The sequence below is a fragment of the Crotalus tigris genome, unplaced genomic scaffold (genome assembly GCF_016545835.1).
Source record: "Crotalus tigris isolate CLP2741 ecotype Arizona unplaced genomic scaffold, ASM1654583v1 scf7180000023598.3388751, whole genome shotgun sequence".
In the NCBI taxonomy this organism is placed as follows: domain Eukaryota; kingdom Metazoa; phylum Chordata; class Lepidosauria; order Squamata; family Viperidae; genus Crotalus; species Crotalus tigris.
In genome coordinates this window covers 1,232,003-1,250,014 of record NW_024100068.1, presented here as the reverse complement: position 1 = coordinate 1,250,014, position 18,012 = coordinate 1,232,003, and the positions used below count along the sequence as shown (strand labels likewise).

General features: G+C 41.7%; 1 protein-coding gene and 1 long non-coding RNA gene across 2 annotated transcripts in view; one reads left to right on the top strand and one right to left on the bottom strand.

Annotated features, from left to right (window-relative positions):
* Window positions 1-336: 336 nt before the first annotated feature.
* LOC120297195 lies at window positions 337-5,191 on the bottom strand. The gene is made up of 2 exons (XR_005553721.1): window positions 4,792-5,191; window positions 337-824 (listed from the first exon to the last, which is right to left on the bottom strand). It is a non-coding gene; the product is annotated as an uncharacterized LOC120297195 (long non-coding RNA).
* Window positions 5,192-6,240: 1,049 nt separating this feature from the next.
* Window positions 6,241-18,012, top strand: part of SYT16 (synaptotagmin 16) — a 103,155-nt gene continuing 91,383 nt past the window's right edge. Inside the window, 1 exon segment of the mRNA XM_039319489.1 lies at window positions 6,241-6,530. Coding sequence (XP_039175423.1) covers window positions 6,518-6,530 — 13 coding nt within the window. The 5' untranslated portion in view covers window positions 6,241-6,517.

The following is an 18,012-nucleotide window of genomic DNA, read 5'->3' as shown; positions in this document are numbered from 1 at the left end:
AAAGTGATAATTTTAACTTTTAAACCTTACATGGGTGGGCATCAAGGTACCAGCAAAGACTATCCATTCTCACCAGAGTTGAGATGTCTGAGAATGGCTTGCAGGAGAAACCACTTCTGTCATGGGGCAGAATTCTGATTTGGACACTGACAATGTTGCTCCAGCTGAGACTGGATTGTCAGACTTAGGAATCTTCAAGCCACGATTCATCTGAAGAGGCTGAGCAATCACAGGCATTTTCTGATCAGTTGGAGCAGTTGGATGATTAGGCATATCCTCCAAGCCCCAAGTCTGGATGCATGCAGCAGTGAGCAGAGCAATGCCAGTCAATGAAGCTTCTCACTAAGCAAAGGATGATGCCTGAGTAAGTGCATACAGTTGCTTTTAATCTCTGTTGGAAACAACAGTTCAAAATAATAGTTTGTGATTCTTGGACCGGCTGACTACCTGATTTGGCTTTCTGTGATTTTGGGAAAGTATTTGGATTACGCTATTGCTTCTTGGAGTGTATCTGCAGTTTTTCAGGAATCACTCTTTGCTAGGGATTTAAATTACATTGCTGTCTGCTATTTGCTTCAGCTTCCAAGTACTGTCTACATGTGTATTCCTGCAGCCTTGAAGCAGAACAGCTGCCAGCATTGTTCCAGTCAGGTGAAATGAATTCAGAAAGAGTAACTTTTGGATCTCTTTTACTTTTGGAATCATCTTTGGGGAATCTAGAGTTATGGCCACTCAAAAGCTGGTGACAGCTGAACTGCTGGAAAGAGTGCCTTTGAGTTATAAATGGCCACTACTGCATTCCTATTTTAGACTGTAATTCTGACCTTTGTTTTTGATTTGTTATGAGTTGTTTTGTGCTTGTGATGCTGTTGGAATTATGAAATAATATTTTTTCCATAATGACAGATATTTTATTGCACTTACACTATGGAGATTCTCAGTCATCCAGGTCCCTGTTGTCCCAAAATGCTTTTTCAAGAGGCAAGTGGACTTTCTTGTTTTCTTTGAAGACGTTTTGCTTCTCACTCAAAGCTGAAGAAGCTTCTTGAGTGAAAAGTGAAACATCTTCAAAGAAAAACAAAGACTTTTTACTGTGGATGTTTAATTGCATTTTTATCTTATTATAAGCTATTGAAAGTTTGTTTCAGTGGCATACACGTTTCAGAAATAAAAACAGCTATTTGCTTTTGACAGTCCCAGCTACTAGAGTCAATGCTTTTTTTTTTTAAAGAAATTCTGATAAGCCAGAAATTAATGTGAAAGGGGCGTTGTCTTACCTGAACGCCTTTTCTCAGCATGATGATGGAGAATCCACGGATGGGTTGTCTTAATCTATCTGCTCCAATTAGACTAAGTCTGAAATTTAGTACCGCCCCCTCTGTGCCAACTGCACCCCAGTTTTAGACTTAGTCTCTTTGCCCCAAGACGCGTTTTGTCTTCGCTCCTGGAGCAGAAGACTGTTTAATTCTATTTAATTACTTAGCTCAGGCTATTATTATTATTTGTTATTTTATTATTGATTCAGAATCGATTATATCTAGAAGAAAGATCAATTATCCCAGTCTGAAGCCTATTCAGGCTGACAGACTCACAATCCTCTCCCTCTGGGGGGGGGGGAAACTTTTCCCTTCTTTGTTTTCCTCAGTTAGGGACAGCAAGATCAAACCTTTGATTTAGGTCGTTTTCAGAGCCTCTTCAAGCCTGGAGGGAGCCTTCCCAGGTCCCTTGGCCCCAGCAGAGAGCAGCAGGTGAGAATTTGGGCGCGGCCCAATTTTCGGAGCCGGGAGGGCCTGTCAGGCCTTGGACGACAGCTTTTCCAGCCGGCCTAATCACATGCCACCAGCTGCTTTAGGAGCCCAGGCGATTCACCTGAACGAGGGCTCGTTGCAGCTTAGACCCTAGGCCTCAAGGCCTTCTCCCAATTTTCGGAGCCGGGAGGGCCTGTCAGGCCTTGGACGACAGCTTTTCCAGCCGGCCTAATCACATGCCACCAGCTGCTTTAGGAGCCCAGGCGATTCACCTGAACGAGGGCTCGTTGCAGCTTAGACCCTAGGCCTCAAGGCCTTCTTCCAACGGCCGTTTTTTAGGGCGCGAAATTGGCGGCCGCCATTTTGAATTGCCTCCCAGCAGCCATTTTGGGTGTGGCTGAAGCCCCCGGCGGCCATTTTGTATGTGGTTGAGGCCCTCGGCGGCCATTTTGTGAGTGGCGGAAGTCACTGGCGGCCATTTGTGGGTGGCTGAAGTCGCCGGCGGCCATTTTGTGTGGGGCTGAAGCCTTGGCGGCCATTTTGAGTGTGACTGAAGTCACCGGCGGCCATTTTGTGTGGGGCTGAAGCCTCGGCGGCCATTTTGAGTGTGCCTGAAGTCATTGGTGGCCATTTTGTGTGTGGCTGAGGCCAGACTGCCTGGAACTTTGTTCTGAAGGCAGTATTACATCATCGGTGGCAGGATCGTCGAGAGAGCAGGTTCGACCGGGGAGGGCCGGATCGATCCCAAGTGATCGGGGTGCCCATTAACTCCCCGCCCATCCCCCTCTTGGGCTGAAGTATCTCTGTAGACTCCCTTGGTGAAGTACAGTGCCGAGGGGGGCGTTTTGCCAAGGTTGAGACCAGAGCAACTCATCATGGCAGAGAAAGGCAGCGAGCCGGCCAAGAGGAGTCGCCAATCAGAGGCAAGTGGTAAGAGCACCACCAAGCGAGCCCGGCCAAGCAGGGAGCCACAGAGGGAGGAAGGGTGCCAAAGACTGAGAGCGGCCTCCCCAGATCTGACAGACACGATGGGAAGGTCTATTTTGGAGCCCCTTTCTTCGTACAGTGCCTCAGCCCCAGGGGCCTGGTCTCCCCCCAGGGGAATTCCTGAGTCAGATTCAAACCTAACAGTGGCTTCAGGGAGGGGTATAACCGGTCAGGACACCTCAGGGCCCCAGGCCACATTCACTCCCACTGCAGCAGGACTTCGCCCTCCTGAGAACCAGGCCCTGAACCCAAACCTCCTCCAGTCCATGATAGCCCAGGCTGTGGCTCAATTTATGGCCTCCAACACCACAGACACACCCCCCCAGGCCACGTATCATCCACAATCTCCAGATTTGATGGAGGATCCCTCATCGGATTTGGAATCTACAGGGGCTGAACAATCTGGCCTGATTTTGTTTGAGGACGAGGGCATCACTCCCTCTGACCCCACCCCTCCTGTCGGTCTCTTTGACCATTCATTCTTTAATTCCCTGCTACTCAGGGCCTGCACTAGTGCAAACCTCCCCCAAGAACAGGAGACCCCACCTCCAGGGGTCCCCACGCCATATACACCAAGCCCTCAGTCTCGCAGAACAATATTCCCTGCCCTCCCCTTTTTCTGAATATAGTTCAAGAACAATGGGAGAACTTAGGATCCTTCTTAAGCCCCGGTGCAGTAGAGAGAACATTATTCAATGTTGCCCGTTCCCTGGCCTCCCTATTGGAGATTCCTGAGATTGATGAGCCTTGAACTCATTGTCTCCCAATGTTAACATCCCTGGGGACATAAATGAGGCACTTAGGGCGGAGGATAAAAAGATTGACTCCGCATTGCGTAGTTCCCATCTGGCATCAGCCTGGGCAACAAGGGCGGCAACGTCCATGGCCTTCTTCGCTAGGGCTTCAGCCCTTGGGTTACGTGAGCTCCAGGACAGGATCCCTCCAGACCAGCTCAGAGCTCACCAAAATCTGGGTAAGTTAGTGGCTACATCCCAGTACCTAGCCGACGCTTCTCTGCACATGGCTAGATACACTGCCAGACCATCGCTGCAGACATCTCAGCACGAAGGTTCCTTTGGCCCAGGAATTGGCGAGCAGACACCAAGACCAAGTGGCGTCTGGCCTCTAAACCTTACACAGGTGGACATCTCTTGTGGTAAGGCACTAGGACCATACTTAACTGAAGGTAAGGACAAACGTAAAACTCTGGTTAACTCATGTCACAGAGCAGTTACAGGAGGCTGCCTTTCGACCAGCTCCATCCTGGGACTGGGCCCAGGCATCCCTCTATTCCTTTCAGAGACAAGAACGACAGCAGGATCGTTCAGCATGCAGAAGCAGACCACAGATCCAGGCCAAGCGGCCCCTTCAAGACCGAGGGGCCGTTCCTCTGAACGAGGCAAGTGACCTCACAGTCTCACTTCCCATAGGAAGCCAGCTGGCCCCTTATTCCAGCACTTGGGCAGTCACCACTACAGATGCCGGCTGGTCCCTTATTCCAGCACTTGGACAGCCATCACTACAGATGCATGGGTGTTAGACACTGTCAACAGGGTTTGAGATTAGAAATTGTTCTCAACCACCTGACAATTCCGCTCTTGCCCTATCCCAACGAGCAGGTCCAGGGCTGACTTTATGTCAGATGCCATAGCTCATTTATTACAAATACGAGCAATTGAACCAGTACACAAGACCAAGAAGGACGAAGGTTTTACTCAAACCTCATCGTCATCCCTAAGACTTGGGGGGCTGGAGGGCAATCTTAGACTTGAAAGGTCTAAATCTTACTTGAGGTATAAGAAGTTTAAGATGCAACCACTTCAATCAATCCTGGCCAGCATCAGGCAAGGTGACTTTCTTACCTCAATAGACCTAACTGAGACATGTTTCCTAACCACCGCAAATTCCTCAGATTCAGCTATGCCCATTACCAGTACAGAGCCCTACCATTTGGCCTCTCATCGACACCGAAGGTATTTACAAGGTACTGGCAGTGCTCGCAGCCCACCTTAGACAAATTCCAATCAGAATTCAATGCTATTTAGATGACATTGACCTTTGTTTTTGATTTGTTATGAGTTGTTTTGTGCTTGTGATGCTGTTGGAATTATGAAATAATATTTTTTCCATAATGACAGATATTTTATTGCACTTACACTATGGAGATTCTCAGTCATCCAGGTCCCTGTTGTCCCAAAATGCTTTTTCAAGAGGCAAGTGGACTTTCTTGTTTTCTTTGAAGACGTTTTGCTTCTCACTCAAAGCTGAAGAAGCTTCTTGAGTGAAAAGTGAAACATCTTCAAAGAAAAACAAAGACTTTTTACTGTGGATGTTTAATTGCATTTTTATCTTATTATAAGCTATTGAAAGTTTGTTTCAGTGGCATACACGTTTCAGAAATAAAAACAGCTATTTGCTTTTGACAGTCCCAGCTACTAGAGTCAATGCTTTTTTTTTTTAAAGAAATTCTGATAAGCCAGAAATTAATGTGAATGTGTCTGATACTGTAGGAACAGGTTAGATATCATAGGGAGGCCATAAGCCTGATATTGCTATCTTCCTTTTGCAAGAAGAGATGGAAACCAATCTGGGTCTGTTTTCTGTGTGGAAAACCCAGCTCTGTAGCATAGGGTGGGTTTTATCCAGTGTGTGGTTTCCTTTTTGTCAGCCTTTCCAACCTGACATTCTCTAGATCAATTGAGACTCCAAGTCCCAGATTTTCTAGGATTTATGATTTTATGTCATTACTGGAGCTGGTCCCAACCAACATTGAAGGTGCTGTATTAAGAAGGACTGAGGATGCTATTCACATCCTTATTAAGTGGGCTACTGGTTTAAAAGCTCTCATTACCAAGAAAAGTATTTTAAATATTCTTTATAAGATATTTATGTGGTTGAAGAAAGACACTACTACCATTAGCAGGTTTGGAGTCAGAGAAGAAATAGATCCCCACCACCACTCAGAATCATGCAACATTATTCATTGTTGCAAATCCTGTTGGTGAGAATGAAGCTAATCATTTTCTATGCAATCAGTTTTGCACCATTTTAAATAAAATGTAGAGCCAGTTTGGTGCAGTGGTGAAGGCATCAAGCTAGAAATCAGGGACGAGTCCACTTCTGAAAATGTTGCAAAACTGCAGGAACCTGTCCAGGCAGTCTCTAAGAACTGGACATGACTGAAGAGAGAGAGAGAGAGAGAAAAAAAGATGAAGTTATAGGAAACGTTATTTTTTTGTGGCTGATAATATAAATCGATCCGAGCAATGTTCTCCTGTAGGGGTCGATTTTATATAGGGTTTTCATTCTTATTTCGCGCATTTATTGCAAACATTGCAGGAAACCTTGCCAATGACTGCGAGGCGGAGGACCAGCGTAGCCACTAAGCAGGGGCGTCGGTACCTTCCAGCCTTCCGATTCCACCTGGGTCTTTGAGCCGGAGGGGTGGGGGCGAGGAGGAGGGGCTCTGGGGCACGTGCTGAGCCTCCTGCCTAAGGCCAGCGCCTCCGCAGGCCGCCCCTCCGGCACGCGCCTGCCGAGGTATAATGTCCCGGCGAGCGCGTGCGTAAAACCGGCTGTCTCCCCCACCTCTTTTCCTGGAGGGAAGCGACGAAGTAATGGATTAAAGGATGCGCCTCCTTCCCGATTAATGGAAAATCGGCGGCTGCTGCTTCTGCTGCCGCCAGGTGGGAAAGAAGGTGGCGGAGGAGCGATTGTCGCCGCCCTCCGAAAGTCCTTGGTTGGAAAAGTGGGTCTCTTCAACCGCTGCACCAGCAGCAGCGATGGCGACCGATAGTAAGTGCCCTTCTAGCGGGCTTTCGCAGAATGCGGGATTCTCTGCGGGATTTTCTACTTTGCGTGTGTGTGTGTGTGTGTGTGTGTGTGTGTGTGTGTGTTTATGTTTATGTTTATGTTTATGGGAGTCCTGCTTCCTTTGCTTTTGTGGGAGCTTTGTGCCTGTCCCCCAATCCCTCCCCCTCCCCGCGGTCCCTTTTTGCAATCCGTTTTGCATTTTTGTCATACTTCTTTCAGCTGGAGATCTTTAGATGTTTGGGATTTCAAATCCCACCAAACCTGATATAGGCTGACATTTTGGGAGGCTCTTTTTGGAGTGTGTGTGTGGGGGGGTGTCTGTGGCTCCTCTCTTGCTCTTTGTCCTCACCTGTCCCCTCCCCATTTTTTCTCTCTGCATTTAGCTGCTGCATCCTGAGTTTTTCTTTCCAGATCTCCCAATCTGTCATCAAATTGTAGTCAGGTCTTAAAGTTGTATGTAATTTGAGTCCCTGCCTTGTTCCCAGGAGTTGTAGATTGATCTCTGGCATAACAGACAATGGAAGATTTATTTGGGCCACCTGAATTTTGATCTGACTTCTAAGGATCTGGGGCCCTGAACTGGACAGCTCTGTTTTATCTAAGGCTGTGTCGATTTGATTATGTTATCACCATCATCTGCTAGAACAGGGCTAGGCAGCATTTTAACCTAGTTGAGCCTGAACTCAGAACTAAGTGTAATTGTTCTCTAGGATACAGTGTGTGGCTTTCCAAATGTTGCACAGCAGTCCCAGCCATCATAGCCTATCTTAGATGCTGATTGAAATGCCAGCAATGAACAGTCAGATGCACCATTCCTGGAAAGCTTGTTGTTCTGTGGTCTTGATCTTTGCAGTGATAAAGGTTCACTCTCAAGTATGCTACAGGACATGAAGGAGGCCTTTTGCAGTGAGGCATCCTTCTCAGCTATGATGAAATGGAGGAAGGAGATGGCCCAGGAAACCAGCAGCATCCTCTGTTTATTTCACAAGCAACTTAATCCCCCTAAAGTTGGTACAATATCAGCTACTAGTGAGGTGAATAAATGAATAACTTGAGTTCTGGTCTGAAACTCTTCAAGAAAAGGCACAGTATATAAAGCAGCTTTCACCAAATTTGTTAACTTCCTATATCCCCTGACTAGGAATTGTGGGAATTAAAGACAATACCCATTCAATTAATTAAACCATTGAAATCATATGAGCTGTTATTTAGACAGCTACCGATACATTCGTTGCTTTTTGAAGGTTTTATTTAAGATATTGATATAAGCTTTAAGACTCAAATGGATTAGGGCAGAATTATCTTTTTCTGAATCTGGACATTTTGATCTGCAAGAGAGGGCCCTATAAAGATTTCTGTGGTTTGTGATGGGCAAGGTTGCTCCTGTTCTTTCTGCCTTTAGAAAAATATTTAAGACACATAACCTTATAACTAAAATCAAACCTTTTCTGATGAATTTTTTACTTACATGTTAAGATGTTTTAGTTTTCTTTTGAACGCTTATCTGTTATGAGTTTCTGTCATGCTATAAGTTCTTTTTCATGTCCCACTTGAACAGGAAGTTTTAATATTACATAACTTGGATGCTCAAGTTTTTAGGATGGCAGATTTTTTTCATTACATATACAGGCTAACATAATAGATTGAATAATATTGTTTAATTTTTTAAACTTTCTTTTGTCAATATATTAAAAGAAAAGATAAAAGTATAAGTTTTTGCATCAGATTCTTTGTAGAATTTTATATCTTTGTCTCTGTACATTTATTCTTAGAATACATGGTATGAATTTGTCAAATTGAAACATTGACAGAAATGTTTGGGCAATAGCTAAAAACGATGTAGGCTAGAGCCGTGGTGGTGAACCTATGGCACGCGTGCCGCAGGTGGCACGCAGAGCACTCTCTGGGGGCACACTTGCCATCGCCCCAGTCCTAGGCCTTCAGCTGGGTTTTATAAAACCTTTTCACTTTAGGCCTCCGCCTCCGTGTGCAAAAAAAAGGTTCAGTCAATCAATTTCAACTTCTCGCGGGGAAAAAAAAGATCCCGCAAAGTTGGAATTGATTGATTAAACTTTTAGTCCCACCCAGTCTGCCATTATCACCAAAGCCACGCCCACCCAGTGGGCCACACCCACCCAGCACCCAATGATACATAAGTGGGTTTTGGGTTGCAGTTTGGGCACTCAGTCTCTAAAAGGTTTGTCATTACTGGGCTAGAGACTTTCTCAGAATGCAGATTTTTATTATGGTTCATCACACAGTTAGATGTTCAGGCTGGATTTGGCATTTTCGTCTACCTATCAAGTCCTTTCCAAGGTTATTGTTGTTGTTATTGTTGTTAGTAGTAGTATTTAATTAATGAGAAAGTTATAATAAAAGTATCACCTGTGTCTTTTAGGAGGACAGTCTATTCACAAGGATGAACATTATAAACTTCTGTTGCATAATGTGTCCGAAATATCATTTGAGCCTCATTACTTGTGCCTGGAGTGAGAAGTCTGGATCGATTTATTCAATGTTCCATTAGTTTGTTTTCTTTGCTATCTTCTATTTATTTCTCTCCTACTGTCACAGTTCCGACAGATAGATAGATAGATAGATAGATAGATAGATAGATAGATAGATAGATAGATAGATAGATAGATGAAACTATCTTCCTTAGAGAACATTTTATTCAGGAAACAAAGTATCAGCACTACATAGTTGAACCCAAAACTAGATTCCCTTCCCCCAGATACAAAGTAACAAGTTCCACCCCAACGAAGCAGTCATAAATCACACACTCCAATTAGCCTGGAGCAGGGGCTCTCTCCCCAACTCCTCAGCCCACCAGTTTGTGTTCTTGAGTTTCCATGGAGCTGCATTATTATGGTTACCTGAGCTCAAGCATTCTTCCCATCCCCCCTTCAATACCTGATTTCTAAATAGAAGAAAAAGCATGTTAAAAGCAAAATAAAAATCGTTGCAATTTTCATCAGTTGTCAGAGCAGGAACATCCATTGTTACAGCGTTGACACCTACTTCTTCAAAATCCAACTTCCATTTGGATAGACCATCATAAGGAAACCAGACTGTAGCTTGCAGAATTCTTTGTAGATATGGACACATCATGTCATATGAATATCTTTAACAAAGCCTTCATAGCTATTCTACCAAGTCCTAGTAGTCTGTGGCATATATCTTAACTGCTGGTTTATTTACTTTTCACAGTCAATCCAAAATAAGCAGAATCTATCCAGCACTTCACTATTTTCACTGTTAGTTTTTAGGCAAGTTGTTGTATCTGTTGACATTAAGGCTTCATCAAGTGGGTTTTTATTCTATTTTAGAGATTGCGATGTTTAAAAGAAAAAGTTAGTAAGTGCAAAATCCAATACTTCGGTCACTGAATCCTCTTGGCTTTTAATTTTAGTAGAGGTTGGTAGCGGGGGTGAATTAAGCATGTTGAATGGGAGTGAAAGTTTATGAAAAAATAGATTAAAGGTAAACTTGTTAGGCAAGTATAAATAAACACAAAAATAGCACTGAGCCAAAGCAGATTCAATTAGCTATTTTCAAGTTGACAAGGGTTCAGCCCCTGAAATTAAGGTATCATGGCTGTTTTGTTTTCTATTTTGATTTGTGCAGTGGTTGCTTAGTTACCTGAATTGTTCTGTTGAGGGATCTTTGTATGAGTTAACATTTAATTTAGAAGAGATCTTTTTTGTTTTTAATTTTGATTATAATAGACTTTAAAGATTGTATGAATGAACAACTACTGCTTCTAAGATCTTCCAGTTGTGCAGTGTGTGGTGTTTTCATGTTTTCCTGACCTTAGGTGCTGCAACATATTTTACGACAGTACATTTTTTGAAATATTTTGAGTAGAATTAGTCTAGGAGGTTGGTCTTTTTGTTTTGTTTTTTAGCTTTTTCTTAATCCAGGACATTGAAAAGAAAAGGAAAAAAAATATGTTCGATGTATAAATAAACTTGGAAGAGTCTGACTTAGGGCTCTTGTGTATCTTCCAGATTTGTTTTACAACATCCCCTGGTCACATTCAAATAGTACTTTGGATGCTCTTTTCATCCTCTCTCTCTCTCTCTCTCTCTCTCTCTCTCTCTCTCTCTCTCTCTCTCTCTCTCTCTCTGTGTGTGTGTGTGTTTGTGTGTGTGTGAGGGGAGGAGTTACTAATACAGGTGAAATAAGGCAAAATGAAATTAAGAACATTTTAAAATATTTATTGGCATTTTAAAAGCTAACAACTACACTATACTACACTACACTGGTAGTCCTTGGCTTAACAACCATTTGTTTAGTGATTGTTCAAAGTTACAGTGGCACTGAAAAAAATAACTCATGACTATTTTTACACTTATGACTGTGAAATCCCTGTGATAATGTGATCAAAATTCGGACATTTTGGCATGTATTTATGAAAGTTGCTGTGTCCTGGAGTCATGTGATCACCTTTTGTGATCTAACAAGCAAAATCAATGGGGAAGTCAGATTCGCTTAACAACTGAGGTACTAACTTAATAACTCTGCAATGATTCACTTAAAAACTGTTGCTAGAAAAGTTGTAAAATGGGGCAAAACTAAACAAGTGCTTAGCAATGGAAATTTTGGGCTCAGTTGTGATTGTAAGCCAAGGACTACCTGTACTATACACTACATGTATAGCTGATTAAGTAGGTTGTAGCTGACCTAATTAAGTATATGAAGTATTATTCTGAGTTGGGAGTATACAACTCCTCATTGTCATTAGGAACTGAATCTCTTGATGAATTGTAGTGTTGAAGGAAAAGTCTTCATCATGGTTCAGTTCAAGCTAGGAATAAACAACATGGCGACTGCTTTAGAAAGGTTGCAGTTTATTGGAGAGGAGAGCCAAACAGAAAGATGACTCTGGAAGAAAAGAGAGAGAGCACATGAAGGGAGTGGGTTTTTATATAGCTCTGGGGCTCTTGAGGTTGTTTCCTGTTCCTGTTTGAGGCTTTGTATTTCCTGTGTCATGTATTTTGACGTGTGTCCCTTTGGCATCTGTGGGTTAATCCTATTATGTCCTGTCTTAGAGTTTGGGTGGGATATGTAGATTTTAGGTGTCTTTGTCTTCTTACTCTTCTAGCTGGGACTTCCAACCTTCCTGGATGGTTTACACCTGCATTTTTACAGAGCTGGTTTCTGCTTGGGGGAGGGAGACTTGGGGCTATTAAGAAAACTGGGCATGCTTTTCTGCCTCTTTAAGATTCTTTGAGGAAATATATTTTTCTGCCCTTTTAATATATCCTTCTCTGGTGGGGGGGCTGACTTCCAAGAGTAGCTTAATTGGTTTGTGATAAAATCTGTTTTCAAATATTTTAATTTTCCTAAAGAATCACAAACTCTATATGTCTTGGAAGTTTATACAAGCAAAAGAAACTTTTAAAATTTAAATAATCATATCTGGGCTGGAAGAATCTGTTGGAAGAAAAGTCTTCATCCTGATTCATCCAAAATGGGAATAAACATGGCAACTGCTTTGGGAAGAAGGTTGTAGTTTATTGGAGAGGAGAGCCAGACAGGAAGATGGCTCTGGCAGAAAAGAGAGGGAACACATGTAGGGAGTGGGTTTTTTATAACCTCTGAAGCTTTTTGTTTCCTGTTCCTGTGGCATGAACTTTGAACTGAGTCTGAGTGTGCTTTTCTGGGTATCTGGTTTAATTTTATTATGTCCCAAAGGTCATATCCTGCTTCCCTGGGGCTGAGTTAATGACTCTTAGAGTTTAGTGAGGTATGCAGATTTTAGGTCTTTGTCTTCTTAATCTTCTAGCTCCAACTTTCCTGAATGGTCTGCATCTGCATTTCTATAGAGCTGGTTTTTGCTTGGGGAAGGCAGACTTGGGGGTGTTAAGAAAACTGGGCATAATTTCCTGCCTCTTCAAGATCCTGAGGAAATATATTTTTTCTGCCCTTTTAATATTCCCTTCTCTGAGGGGCTGACTTCTCACAAATCCAAATAACCATCAAGGGACTAACAAAAAACTTTAAGACAGTGTTGTACTGTATGTGCTGCTGTTGTTTTATGTAGACAGCTGTGGTAGTTGAAGGAAGAGAAGAGTGGGAGAGATGGAATAAAAGTGGCAGGAAGGGAGGATGGGAAGTTACCAACACCTGAGAAGAAAGGTTCAAGGTTTAAAAAGATCTTGACAGACTTGAATATTGGACCCTATCCAACAAAATATTATTCAAAGACAAGAAATATAAGGTTCTACACTTAGGTAGGAAAACCCAGATGTACAGGTATGAGGTAGATAGTACATGGTTTGGTAGTAATTACTTGTGAAAATGATCTGTACATCTTGGTAGATCATAGTTTAAGCATGACATGTGCTAGAGCTGCCATATGCTGTTTGAGCTGCCTTGACAGAGGCATGATGTTAACATCGTGGAAAATGGTACTCTTCATTTTAGAATAGAATAGAGTTGGAAGGGACCTTGGAAGTCTTCTAGTCCAGGCCCCCTGCTCAAGCAGGAGAACCTATACAATCTCAGACAAATGAATGTCTGGTCTCTTCTTAAAAATATCCAGTGATGGAGCACCCATGATTTCTGGGGGTAAGCTGTTCCACTGGTTGATTGTCCTCACTGTCAGGAAGTTTCTCCTTAATTCCAGGTTGCTTCTCTCCTTGATCAGTTTCCAACCCTTGTTTCTTGTCCTACCCTCTGGTGCTTTGGTGAACAACGTGACCCACTCTTCTTTGTGGTGGCCCCTCAGATACTGGAACACTGCTATCATGTCTCCCCTATTTCTTCTTTTCTTTAGACTAGCCAAACCCAAGTCCTGTAGCTGTTCTTCATATGTTTTAGTCTCCAGGCCTTTGATCATCTTAGTTGCTCTTCTCTGACTTTTTTTTTCCAAATTCTCAACATTTTTTTTGTGATAAGGTGACCAAAAGTGGCTGCAGTATTCTTGGTGTGGTCTTACTAGGGATTTTTTTTTGCACTGGTCACATTGCGCTTAGAATGCTTACTCAGTTTTGGTTGACAAATGGAAGAAGGATGCTGAGAAAGTGGAAAGAGTGCAGAGAAGTGTGGGACTTGGTGATTAAATCCTATGAAGAATGATTAAAGGAACCAATTAGGTTTAGCTTAAAGAAGAAGAAAAAATAAAGATTTAAAAGATAAATGGGAATGGTTTTCCAGTATTTGAAGAGCTATCACAGGGCACTATTCTCCATGGATCAGATTAGAACCAATGAATAGAAACTTTACAAAGAGAGATCCAAACATGAAATATGGAGGAATTTCCTGACCATGGGATGTGTTAAGCAATGGAACTGCTTGCATCCGGATGTCCTGGGTTTTCCATTACTTGAGGTTTTCAAAGGAAGGTTAGACAGCCATTTGTTGGGATCTCTGAGGGCAGTGGGTTAGACTAGAACGTCTCCACGGTGCCTTCCAACTGTATATTTCTTTGATTCTAAAAGAAGGATGACTAAAACAGAGTTGAAGTGGGAGAGTAGCAGCAGCAGCAGCAGCATGAATGAAGCAGATGAATGAAGCAGTAAACTGTGATGTCTCAGAGATGGGATGCTTTAAGCCAGGGATTTTCAAACTTAGCCCTTTTGTGACTTGTGGACTTCAACTCCCAGAATTCCTCAGCAAGGCATGCTTTAAGCAAAGAACATGATGGGCAGTTAAAAAATTCTCTATATAAACAAATTGTCAATGCTGCTAACATCGGATGTTCTTGCTTTGACAATAGATGGAAATGCAGCCATTTTTTGCTATTGCTTTTAGAGTTAGTTGATGCTGGGAGGGGGAATGTGGATGAGAGTCCAGCTAGTCGTAACAATTGGGCCCAGAGTTGATAGAGTTTTGGCAGGCTGGAGAGCTGGGGAGAAAGCCCGCGCTTCAAGCTAATTGGGGAATGTGATTTATGACTGTTTATTGGAAGAGGGAATTGTGCTTTGTATCCAGGGGAGGGGAATTTAGTTTTTGGTTTCGATTATGTAGTGCCAATAATTTGTTTCTCAAATAAAAGATTCTTTAAGGTAAACAAGTTCTTTTGAAGAGTTTCATCTGTCGGAACCATGACAAATATATAAACATTGAATACAGTTGACCTCCCAGAGGACTGAATCCATGTGTGACAGCAAAAAGCCTGAGTGGTTGGTAAAATAGAATAGCCCAAATCATTCTGGTGTAGGGGGCATTAAAAGTAATCAACACCAGCTCTCTGTGTAGACCCAGGGCATGCCAGCCCTCACTACTAAAGGGAACTGCAGGGAATGGATGAGAAACTGGAATCTATCTAAGAGCAGCTTCCAGCAACTTCAACAGCACCTAATAGATCAAACTTTGGGACATCATGGACCGAAGGTCTCAGGCATGGATCTCAAGTTATAAAATACTCCCTGAAATAAGGAAAGAGAGACAAACATTTTTGATTATAAAGAAATGTTTATGTTTATACTGTAGTATATAATAGAATTCCCATTTAAGGGACAGTGTGTGATTGACTTAATACCAACTGACAGGTTGAATCTACAACAGTGACAATTGTCCAGGACCAAATTGATAGTCCCACTTATTATATACATTCATTTCTGAAATATTCTGCAGTGAACTCAAATGAGCCTCATATACAAATTCCTGTGAATGCAGCAGGTGTTGGATCAAATAAGTTGCGGTGAGTCCAGATGATTGCCAGATGGCTTGTATATATTAATGCACTCCATGCTCCTCCCAATGTTAATTTTGCAAACTAAATTACTGGGTTGCTATGTTGCTTGTTATGCAGGATCCAGCATAATCCTTTACTTCCAAGAATATCAGACCCATAGGAATGCTTAGAAAATGGAAACAGGATTATAGCAACAAAATGCTTTCTTTGGAAGAGTGCCCAAAGTAAGAAAAAGAGGTGAAAATAGAAAGGGCACTTCAGTGGTTGAGAAGCTGTCACTGAACAACTTTATCCATTTGTCTTCAGGTAAATAGAAGTTTGTGACTAGTTAAAGCCATTTTGGAAATAAGTGAACATCCACCTCCATAATGACTTTGGGGGGAGATGGGCAGCCTTATAAATCAGATTAACTGTACATCTTTGTACACCTTTTAAGGATGTACAAAGCCTGGTTTTGTGCCTTTTCATTTATGTTATATTGTTAAAAAAAAGGTAAGGAATTGTCTCAGTCTGACTACATACAGAGAATTGTTTTGGGTAATTAAGAAATTGGAACCCCTACTCCCATCATACTCAAACTCAGATCAAGTAATTAAAATTAGGGTCCTTGGTGCTCTCTGAGCTTGCTTGTTTTCTTGCAGATGCTTCATTGCTAGGTAACATCATTTGCGCCAAGGACCCCTCATTTCAACCCTGAGCTACAAATATTTTCCTTCACTGGTAATTAAAATTAGTTCAATTTCAAAGTTTTTATTTTCTCATCTTTTTTATGTGCTTCAATACATTGAACTACAACTTTGTCTTCTTTTCATTGGAGTGTGTTGAGCAAATTTCTAAAGAAATATGAAATCACATATGACAAATTCCCCTAATCTCTGAAACAACTATTCAGAGCTTTTATTAGAGCAGTGAGCAAAGTAAGCCAGAATTATTGAACCTTCTTGTCATTTTTCTTTTAAAAGTTTGGAGCCAAAGGAAGGGAGCTGACAAATAAATAATAAATAATGCAGCCTGGCTGGGGAATTTTCATTGTGGAAGTCCACACATATTAAAGTTGCTAAGGCTGAGCTGCGTGTCTCACTGAACTACAGCCGTGTAGCTAGGCTATATAGGCTAAGTTAGGGGGAGTATCAGTTTGATGGAGTTTTAAGTTAGTTATGTACTCCTTCATTGTTTATAATTAAATGTATATGGCTTGTTGGTCTTTCTCCCTCTCATTTGGCCACTATCCCGGCCATTTTACCAGTTGTCCTTTCTTTTGCTTTTAACAGAAGAAAACAATAGAGTGTTATATTTCATGGTTTCTTCAGTTCTTTACAAGTATTCTTCATCTTGTTTTGTATATATTCTTCTAATATTTTTCAGTTGTTCTGGAACTTCTCCATTTCTGAACAAATTACAACTCATCTGTTTCCTAAAAGGCCCCAGCCTTAAAGATGCTATTAGTTGGATAGCTATAACACATTTAAATAATAAAACAAAGCAAAATAAAATAACATTTTATTCATTTTATTATTTATTATTTTATTATTGTCTCATAATAAAAATTGCAGTCAATAAACTTTCTCTAGATTTAATTTATAATCCAGAGTATTTTTCTTCATTTCAACTCCTATACCAAATAAATTAAGAACAGCTACAATGGAAAAGTCTCCAGAAGACCATAATAAATCAAAGAATACGGTACCACTTATGCATTTGGTTCTCCGTCATAAAATGTGCTAAGGATTTTTGCAGTGCAATTCATATATTTAGTTAACACTAAGCCATACCTTGGATTTTTTTTGAGTTGGTGTATTGAATAAACCCAGTCTTTGTGGTTTACAAAGTTTCATTGACTTTTTTTCAAATGTTAGGTTGAACCTTGTTTTGTCTACATGTGATTTATTGAATTGAATGGTCATAACAGTTGGATGGTTATAAACCCCATGGTTTATCAACTACAATGAATGAGTTCATGCAACATAATGAACATACCTGAGAAAGTCTGCTTGGCTGCAGAGAATATTTTTATAAACACTCACCAGTGATTTTGCAAGAGAGACTCGATTATGTCTTTTAAAATGTTGATTCAGATTTTGTAGAAAGAGGTCATTTAAGTGGCCCATTGATGTATTATTACATCGGTTGTATGTAACTCTCTTCTGCTATATAAATAGGTACAGGGAAGCTGGGATAATCTGTGGATTCTCTTAATACAGGCATGTGCAGTGGTGGGATTCAGCCAGTTCACATCACTTCGGCAGAACCGGTAGCTAATTTTTTGTTGCCCAGGCCCAGAATGGACTTCCAGAAGTGGCATCCACCTAGAGAACCGGTTGTTCACATATTTGAATCCCGCCACTGGACATGTGTGTATATTAACTAGTAGGAAAGGCATGATTGTAACTGTAGTCTTTGTGGAGTAATCTATATGCTTCCATTCTTTTTATATGGAAGTACCCTCATGTTGAATATGTAAAGGCAAGAAATCCAGTATTGTGGGGAAATAAAAATGGAAATTAGCGATGTTCTGTCCAAGCTCAAAGATGACATAGTGTGATCCAGTTGAATCCACTTCTTTACTTGATCACACCTAACAGACAGAATCTTGCCAGACTAAAACTATAACTTTCTAAGCTAATAGATATATTCTGGGAAATTCTAGGGTGTGGCTATTCTGAGCCTCTTCCTCTCCCCAGTCCACTTCAAGACTGTGCAGTCTTTGTTTTGGCTTCCTCTCTGGATTGTGTAGCCTCCTGCCTGGGAAATTTGGCGCTATTGCTGACATTCCTTCCCCTCTCACATACTTTCTCCAGCTGCATATTCCTTCATATG